General features: G+C 43.6%; 1 protein-coding gene across 3 annotated transcripts in view; it reads left to right on the top strand.

The window, feature by feature from the left end:
• LOC111719160 (microtubule-actin cross-linking factor 1, isoforms 1/2/3/5-like) overlaps positions 1-8,753 on the top strand; it is a 103,053-nt gene extending 94,300 nt beyond the window's left edge. For all 3 annotated transcript variants that reach the window (XM_031947407.1, XM_031947409.1, XM_031947408.1), the window contains exons 39-40: positions 6,841-6,995; positions 7,277-8,753. In XM_031947407.1, the coding sequence (XP_031803267.1) occupies positions 6,841-6,995; positions 7,277-8,374 (1,253 nt within the window). In that variant the 3' untranslated portion in view covers positions 8,375-8,753. The remainder of the gene's footprint in view (positions 1-6,840; positions 6,996-7,276) is intronic.
• Positions 8,754-10,100: the final 1,347 nt, after the last annotated feature.

Raw genomic sequence — 10,100 nt, forward strand, 5'->3', positions numbered from 1 at the left:
TGGTGATCCCCCAGGGATTCCAGGATCATGCTTCAAGATCCACTGTACTAAAACAAGAGATTATATAAAAGGTATGGTAGAAAGGCATTGTTTTGCAAGAATTTTGAGAACCATGACCCTGAGGATGAAACATATGTTGGAGAGCATTTGGCAATCAATGGAGTGAGAAAATAGTGCAGTTTTGGTAAGACTTACTACAGAGCACCTGGCTAGGAGGAAGTGAATGATCAGTTTGGGAACCAAACAACAATAAACAAATAACTTGGCATCGTGCTTTAAAACTTTCAAAATGATTTCTTCACAATGATCCTGTGAAGTAATTATTACAAAAATAGTTTGAATAATACATTTTATGGCTGATGAAAGTAAAAATAAAAAATGTTAAGTTACCTGTCCCAGTCATATAAGAGCAATCTAGAATTCAAACTCAAATCTCATTTGATGTCAATCCCAACTCTTTCCACTACATCACTCTGCCTTTCAAAAATCCATGATGTAGTCAATGAAAGTAATGAAGAATAAACCCAAGAGTATATTTAAGGATAGTGTCAAGATCACTAAAATTCATAAGGGCCTGATCAAGACACTTGACACTGATCAAAAGTGCTAAGATCAAGGTAGGGTTAGGGGAAGAATAGATATGTTGAGGAAAAGAGAAAGACCAAAGAAAGGACAATTAATACTCTGGGTGGAAAGGATGGTGATAATGCATTAATGATGAGATAATGCAAATTTGTTCAAATCTTTATTTTGCTTCCATTTTTTTCTGCCAAAAAGAATGGACTAGAAAGGACAGAACAAACATAACAAATAGGGATTTATATCTATGATAAATTGTAAGATATTAAAAGAATACCTACAGGGGCAGCTGGATAGCACAGTGGATAGAGTGCCGGCTCTGAAGTCAGAAGGACCTGAGTTCAATTTGGTCTCAGACACTTATCACTTCCTAACTGGGTGGCCCTGGGCAAGTCACACAACCCCAATTGCCTCAGCAATATATACATATATATATATATATATATATATATATATATATATAGGCTTGGGGATAGGTTCAATTTGCCAGGGCCTCATGAATTACTTTCTAGAATACTGAAAGAACTTTAAGATGTGGTTACTGAGCCTTTGTAAATGATTTTTACAAGATAAAAGAGAAGGAAAAGGTACTGCAGGATTGAAAAAGGACACATCTACTATCTTCCAAGGAGGAAGAGAAAAATGGGATTCTATAAATTATTAGCCACTGACTTAGATTTTAATTCCCTGCAAAATTCTAGATTGAATTCACGTAGGCTTTTTGAGGTCAAGGGCAAGTTTTTGTTGTATCTTTGTATTCCCACTGCCTAGCACAGTGCCTTCTTGCACATGATAAATGTACTTTAATGTTTGTTGGATTGGATTAGTGTGGGCTGGTTAGCAAATTTCTCAAAGAAAGTACTTTATCAAGGTCATGCTATGTGCTGTCCGACATAGCCAAGTATGTCCATGGATTTTCCTAAGCTGTTTTTACAAAGGAAAGATTGTACAGTTGGGGATAGGGAAGGAGAAGATTATGTATCAGGAAATGACTGTTATGTGAAAACAAAGAGAATCAATAAAAAAAAAAAAAAAAGGGAGATAGATCATGCCAGACTAATATCACTTTCTTCGTTGACAGAGTTACTAAACTGGTAGATCAAGGGAAGAATGTGGAAATTTTTAGCAAAGCATTTTATAAAACCTTTCATAGTATCCTTGTGGTAAAGATGAAAGATATGGAGTAGAAAATTAGATTCAGAACTGGTTAAATAACTAAGTTCAAAGAGTAATTATTTTATTTTATTATAGCTTTTTATGGACAAAACATATGCATGGGTAATTTTTCAACATTGACCCTTGCAAACACTTCTGTTCTAACTTTTCCCTTCCTTCCTCCCACCCCCTCCCCTAGATGGCATAGTCCCATATATGTTAAATATGTTAAAGTATATGTTAAATCCAATATATGTATACATATTTATATAGTTGTCTTGCTACACAAGAAAAATCAGATTTAGAAAGAAGGTAAAAATAACCTGGGAAGAAACACAAAAATTCAACCAAACAATAACAGAAAGTGTAAATGCTGTGTTGTGGGCCACACTCATTTTCCAGTGTTCTTTCACTGGGTGTAGCTGGTTCTGTTCATCACTGATCAGTTAGAACTAATTTAGATCCTCTCATTGTTGAAGAGAGCCACGTCCATCAGAATTGATCATCATATAGTCTTGTTGTTGCCATGTATAATGATCTCCTGGTTCTGCTCATTTCACTTAGCATCAGTTCATGTAAGTTCAAAGAGTAATTATTGAGAGTTCCATGTCAACTTTGAGAGAGTTCTCCAGTGGAGTGCTCTAGGGATTTGAATTTGACCCTATGCTATTTAACATTATTATCAATGACTTGCACAGTACTTCTTTTGGAATTACTCCCCCAATTCCCACTGGCATTTAAATTCTCAGGTTGGGGTCTGAAGGTAGGCTACTATCTCTAGGTTATAGAGTATGCCTAAAAAAAAAAAAAAAACTATCATTCAAAAACCCCCATTAGAATGCTTGCCTTTAATAATCAGCCAGTAGACATAATTAGCTCAAAGCAAAAGCACTTAATAAAATGGCATAGTAGGTACAAACACAAAATATAAACAACTCCCCATAAGCCAAGGGCATACTATCTGATATATACATACACGGTAAGAAGAGTAGACAAAGAATACAATAATAGTGAAGCTTACAAATAAAGAAGATATATCTTCACTCATATCTTTGGTACTGCAGGGTGCTATGGTAGAATCTTAGATCAAAGAGCTAGAAGAGAGCCCAAGAATCGTAATGTAATTTAGTGTAACAACCTCATTTTACAAATAAAGAAAATGAGAATCAGAGAGATTAAATGAATAGTTAAACTCATATAGGAAGTATTAGAGGTGGGATTTAAAATGAGGTCCTCTGACTTCAATACTTTTCCTACTGTACTATGAAGAAGCAAGACCTCAACTCAGGTCTTTCTAGTTCTAAGTCAAACACTCTTTCTACTACATTATGTTGCCTTTAAGCTAAAGGTATCAAGTTCAGAATTTAAAGAAGTGATTGTCCCACTGTCTGTCTTAGTACCACGTTTTAGGAAGGTCATTGGCAAACTGGTATGTTCCCAGAAAAGAGGGGTCCAAGATAAGGAAAAGAGGAAAAAGGAATAGATTATAAAGCTATAAAGCAGAATTGGGCATTCCACTTCCATGAACAATTGCTTTACCTTGGCACTGAGGTGGAAGTGAGACCTGGATATTTTATTCAGGATACAATTTCTACAGAAGCCAGCAGATGGCATTCTGAGCTTAAGTTGCTCCAGCTCCCCACCTCTGGGTAAACCTATATAAAACTTGCCTGGGTCTCCATGCTTTCCAGATTTTCTACTAAATACCCTAGCTCTAATTGGTTCTGGTCTAAGGGATATGAATACATTCCAAATGATAATCTATAATTTATTTAGCTCATTGCTGCCACATCCCATTCAGATTCAGGTGATCAGAAAGGATTTTTCACTAATATATAGATTATACAATATCATACCAAAGCAGAATTGAAAAAGACGTCTGGAACAGTGCAGTCAGGATGTCCTACAAGAGCCAGAAATCTCCCCTACACCAGACTTTTTACTGCTGACAGCAGTGCCTCATCACTGCTAGTAAACTGATAAATCTCAACTTTCTCCACCTAGTCTTCTCAGAAACAGCTGAGAAAAAACAATCTCAAGGACACAATTTTCAAAAATCTGGAGAAAGGAAGAAATAATCTCAATGCTCTGCAGCTCAGCCAGCAAATTAAACAAAAGTTGTTCAGTTCAATGCTTCAGCAGGCATCAATTCTGAAATCAGATAATGTGGAAATGGCACTCAGTAGAGAGATTAGGGCTGAATATATAGATCTGGGAAATAATAGGGTTAGAATCAATAGATGAATCCATGGCAGCTGATGAGATCCAGAAAGGTAGTACAGAGGAGAGGGCCCAGGACAAAACCTTGAGGGAGACCTCCCATTATTGGATATGACCTAAAGGAAGAGCCAGCAATGAAGACTGAAGAGTGGTCAGATAGTTAGGAAGAGAACCAGGAGAGAGTACTGTTACAAAAACCCAGAAAGGAGAGATGTTCAGGAAGATGAGGATTAGAGAAAAAGCCTCTCGATTGACAATAATCAAGGCAACTGGAGAGAGGATTGTCAGTTAAAGGAACTGGGAAGAAGCATCTAGGATGAAAAGCTTTCTCAAGGACATTAGCTGAAAACATGAGAAGAGATATAGGATGGTACCTAGTGAGGATGGAAGGATCAAGTGAGCATTTTTAAAGAATTGAACAGATATGGGGCAGGTAGGTGGTACAGTGGATAGAGTGCTAGCCCTGGAGTCAGGAGAATCTGAATTCAAATCTGACTTCAGAAAATTGACATGTACTAGCTGTGTGACACTGGGTAAGTCACTTAACTTCAATTTTCTCGACAAAATTTAAAACAAAATTTGGGAAGACATGAGCATGTTTGTAAGCAAGGAAGAAAATAGAAAGGAAGAGATTTTATATCAGAATAGGAATGATAGAGGAGGTAATGTGCTATAGGGGAAAGGGGATGTGACTAAAGAAAAAGTTCATGCTTGACTCATCAAGTAGGGCTACTTCGTGTGAGACAGGGCTGAAGGAAGAAATAATGAGAGATATCTGGGTAATGTGGAAAGAAGAGAGAAGAAAAATTTGGCCTTCATTTTTAGTGTGAGATCCTCAGCTGAGATACTGGAAGTATTAGGCTCATGGGAGTTTTGAGGAGAAATGAAAAGGCTTGAAATAGCAACTGTGGCGAGGGGAGTATTGAATCAATTTAGGAGATATAAAAGGATTATCTTACTGCAGTGAGAACACAATTGACATTATGTCGTATAAATGTGTATTGGGTGCAGTCAGCATGGTTCTGTGATTTCCTCTTAACTCTATTCAGTAGCACATGAATAGAACCAAAGAGGCAGGTGGGAGGAATCTAAAGATAAGGCTTGGCAAGATGTGATCAGGCAGAGGAATTTCACAGTTCATGAACCTAAAAGTGGAACACTTGTGTTTAATGGCAAGATCAAGGCCTGAGATCTCTGGGTAGCTGAGGTAGAGTGGAGGAATACACCATGACAACTAAGTGGTTTGTAAAAGGTAAGTTAGAGTGCTTGAGGGAGCATCATTTGATATATTAAAGCCCTCTATTATGACAGCAGGACTTAGGACAGAGAGAAAGACTGATCCAAGCACCAGATTCATTAAAGATAGAAAGTGTCCTTTGGGGTCAATAAATAGTCTAGTTTGAGTAGATAGATTTGGATAATTTGAACCTCAAAGGAGGAGTCTGCTGACTGATGGTGATTGAGGGAGAATCTAGAAGTGGCAACGAAGAGTAAAGAATATTCAGATTTACCTACCTCAACCAATGAGTGAAAATCCAAGTGGAAAAGTCACAATCATCAGACATGAGAATCAGAAAATGGAAGGACCAAGAAAGAAAAAATTGTTAATTATGGTGCAGGCATTCCACAGAAAACAATGGAAGGGGAAGAGATATCCATAATGGGAAACAGAGGAAAGAGGGTGGGAACAAATTGGGGCTGAGGGTTCAGATTCACTAAGATGGGGGAGAGTCTGGGCTGGGCTGGAAGAGCATACTGACCATTCATGAATGAGCAGAGGCAGACTATCAATGATGAGAGAGAAATCTTTTGAGGCAGGCAGATGAATAGAAGGTTCATCAGTCTTCTTCACAGTCCAATCTCCTGATAGGTGGTGAGGATGTGTCCGGTAAGGCACCATAAAGCCTGCCTCACAGCACTCAGGAGATAGAGATATGGCCAAAGGGAATCTAGCCTCATGTTCAAGCACTAAAGCAATGACAGAAGCTAGAGGAAATGGGGCAGTTTTTCTTAAACTGGATGCTGGAGAAGGCCTTGGGACCTCCACCAAACTAAGGTGGACTAGATCAGGGGGTCATGAGTCTGTGATCCTCTGCTGGGACAGCAACTGAGAGGTCTGGCTATCTGAAAGGCCTTGAGACTAAGATGTAGACTGTCCTTCTAGAGATCATTCCCAGACATGATCTAGTCTATGCCTCTTTTACCTCCATTCACTTCTGTACCCATTTCATTATCTATCTATCTGCAAAATCTGTTCAAGAGATATTTGCCAATAATGTCACTCAACGAGCTACTCATCCAACACTGGATCATAATCTGCATGATGTGCAATTTTCAGGCATTTTTTCCAGTATAGAAATGAGGTAATGGAATAAAAGACTCAGAGGTTGAGATTAAAGGTAGAGATGTAGGCTTGGGAGTTGTCCATATTCAGAGGAGAGTTGAAGTTCATTTTCAAAATGGAAGTAGGCCCTGGGTGTGAGCCGAGGAGCTATGGGTACGAGAAGAAGGAGATTCAGGGCAGACACAAGAATGGGATTTGGACATTTGTGGTTAATGCAAAGAATGTGGGATGCCGAGGGGGAGGGAGAGATGGCCACATCAGGGCTACTTGGGCCAGCTAAGGTGAGGGAATACCTGAAAAATAAAGGTCAAGACAAGCCAGAGGGCCATGAGTCAGAAGTCATGAAAACAGACCTTGCCATATAAAGGCAAGAACAGGAAAATCAGCAGGCTGAGTTAAAGGTCAACAGACTTAAGCCACAGAAGGAGGATACAGGGAAGATAAAATAAGTAGAGACACTGCTAAACAACCCCCTCCTTCTCCTCTCCCTCCACTCTGCCTAAATGCATATAACCCTTTTGCCTTCCCTCTCTTTTTGCCAGTGAAGGGACGAACCAATCTGAAGATTAATGAGAAATTCCTGACTCCAGATGGCAACCCCGACCCCCCTCATAAAACCTTATCTCGGAGCTGTTCTGCCTCTAACCTCAGCCTTTCCAGCAGCGCCTCAGCTCCCAACAGCCCCCAGGCCCGAAAGGTGAGACTGATAGGGGGTAGACAGGAAGTCAGATTAGTCTTCTCCCCGGGATGCCTTGACCCCATTGTCTCCTGTCACCAAGGTCCCTGACATTCCTCCTCTAGTTCTCCCTCGGGGGGCGATAGCTTCCTGAGCATAGATTCCACCCTGCCCATGGCCAGTGGCTCCCCAAGCAGGGGTGGAGAAGGAGGAAGGTAGCAGTCAGGCCTGGAAAGGGCAAGGGTGGGCATGAGAGCGAGACCAAGACACTGATGCCATCTCTTTTCTCTTCCTTCTTACAGTCAGTGCTTCGGAGAACCCGCTCTGGGGACAGGGCACCCCGTCCGTTCAGCACTACACAGCTCTCTAGTAGCAGTGATAATAAGCCCAGAGCAGCTATAGACGTGTCTGTGGAAAGCAAGCCTATCAGGGTACCTGCGGGCACAGGACAGGTGACTGACCCAGAAAGCGCAGAAAAGGCACTAGAAGCCACACAGCAGGCACCAGAGGAGTCAAAACAGATTCCAGAGAAAGCAAAAGAGCAGGTAACAGAGGAGATACAGCCGGCATCAAAGACAGAGCAGATACTGGAGAGCAAGGCCCGGGCACCAGAGAACACAGAGCAGGCAGGTGGGAAAGAGGCAGAGGGGACGTCGGAGGGCACAGAACTGGAAATGGGGAAAGAAGCACAGCAGGGACTTGAGGAGACATTTCAGGTACTAGAGACACAGTGGGCACTGGAGGGCACAGGACAGGTGCTGGAGAAAGCACAACAGAAGGAGCAGAAGGAAATAAAGCGGGAAATAGAGGCAGAGTGGGCACCAGAGGACACAAAGCCGAAACCAGGAGGGAGAGAAAGGACACTGGAGGAGGCAGAGCAGGAACCAAAGGGGAGATTAAAGGCAGCGGAAAAGAGAGAGAGTCTACAAGAGAAAAAGACAGAGCAGGCACCGAAGCAAGCAGAATGGGTATCTGAATGGAAAGAGAGGGCACTGGAAGAGAGAAAAAAGGGATCTCAGGAAGAGACAAAAGTGATGGAGAAGGAGGCTCTAGAACAGTCACTAGAGGAAATAGAAAGGACAAAGCAGGCAGCAGAGGGCACAGAGTGGGCAGCAAGACAGGGAGAGAGGGCATCAGAAGGCACGGAGTGTGCAGCAGGACAGCCAGAAAAGGCAGTGGAGAGCACAGAGTGGACAACAGGAGAGTCAGAGAGGGCAGTGGAGGGCACAGAGTGGGTACCAGGGCAGACAGAGAAGGCATCAGAGGGCACAGAAAGGGCACCAGGACAGACAGAGCAAGAACTGGAGGGGAAAGAGCTGGTACTAGAACAGAGGAAGAATGAACCAGAGGAGAGCAAGCAGGGACTGGAGGACAAAGGAATACAGCCCAAACAAAGCTGAGCTGTGAGACAAGCTAGAGGCCAGTTGCTGAGGGGAAGGAGCTCAGGTCTTTTAGGGCAGAGGAGGGTAACAGTGATAGGTTGTGGGAGGGAAGATCCACACCTATCCCTTCTTCCTCATCTTTTACCCTCAGTGTTCCAAGGCAGTCCAGCCGGCTGTAAATGTGGATGGGAGCAGGGAGGGGCACTGGGCAGCCTTGGGCTGGGGGGGATCTGCCTGGTGTGCCCAGCTCTAGGCAGGCTAGATGAACTTCTCTGCTTTCACATGTATCTGTGTGTGCCCTGGTAATAGCCGAGGAGCCCAGTCCACCAGCAGCCCTGCTTTCAGGGGCTTAGGTCTCCCGCTACCCTCACACCCCAGCAATAAAGTTTTATATAAACACTAATTATTCTCTTTCGGCTGTCCTTATCGCCCTGCCCTTCCACACAAAGTTCAGTCGGCCCAGAATTTCCCTGGCAAACTAGATACAAATGTTCCTGCCCCCAGGGCGCCGCGCGGCTGGAGAAGGGAGAAGGAACTGCTAGGGGCGGGATCGTGGACCTACCTCTAAAATTCCTCAACTGGACTACCATACGCCCGCCCCCTACCCCCACCTCAGCCACGCCCGCCCCTACCCCCTCCTTAGCACCAGCCAGACGGGGAGGGCCAGGCTACCTACAGCCGAGGGTTTGAAGGAAACCGAGTAGGATAGGTACCTGGGTCGGTACCGAACATGTGAACCAGACGGTCACGTGTTCGGTACCGACCCAGGTCCCACCTTAAGAACTGTAGTCGTGATGGAGTGTCATAAAGGAATGTGCGGATCGGCAAATTATGATTTCCTATCTATTTATCTACACACACACACACACACACACACACATATATATATATATATATATATATATATATATATATATACATACACACCTATTATATCCCGAGCACATAAAAATTTCTCAGCAAAAAGGGGTCCGCGAGAAGGAAAAGTTTAAGAAGCTTTGTTTTAGGTAACTAGATTATTTAGGGCCAGGTACCCAGAACCATCCCTCAGATTTCAGGGTCCTGACAGACACAGAGTGATAATTTAGAACTGCTCAGATACGAAGGGGTATATGTGAAGGCGGGGCTGACCCAGGATCCCTGCATTGCCACCCCCTATCCCGACTCAAGCAAGTATTTAGAGACTGGGGGGTCCTGGGAAGCACCTCTACACCCCAAGGTCCTGACAGACCAAGAGGACAGGGTTTCCCATTTCGGAGAGGGAGGACCTCCCCTCCCCCAGCTCTTGCTAGACTCACCGGGGCTATTTCGGGGCTAGAGAGTGAGGTTTGGGGAAGGTAAATGATGGCCCTTAACTTTCAAGATCTCCCGCCCCATAACCACCCTGGGTCTTCAGATGCTCCCTTCCAAACTCTACCTGTGTGCCCCTTCCCCCTACCACCACATTCCTTTCCTCTGACGTGGGGCTTCGGGAGCAGAGGGAGTGAAGGAGGGGCCCTGAAATATTGGCTTCTCCCATCCCCAGCAACAGGCCCCACCCCTGGCTACTCACTACAAGCGGGCAGCTCCCGGCCCGGGGAGGGGGCCAGAGTTAGTGTAGGTCCTCAATTGTATATAGTTGCATGTATTCACACATGACTGTCTCAGTACTCGTCAGGCTACTCCACCCTCGGGGGTGGGGCTAGGAGTCAGAGTTGGGGCTACATCCTCAGTTTGGGGGGTGGCGTGGGCTGGGTATGGTTCT

The sequence above is a fragment of the Sarcophilus harrisii genome, chromosome 1, assembly GCF_902635505.1.
Source record: "Sarcophilus harrisii chromosome 1, mSarHar1.11, whole genome shotgun sequence".
NCBI lineage: Eukaryota > Metazoa > Chordata > Mammalia > Dasyuromorphia > Dasyuridae > Sarcophilus > Sarcophilus harrisii.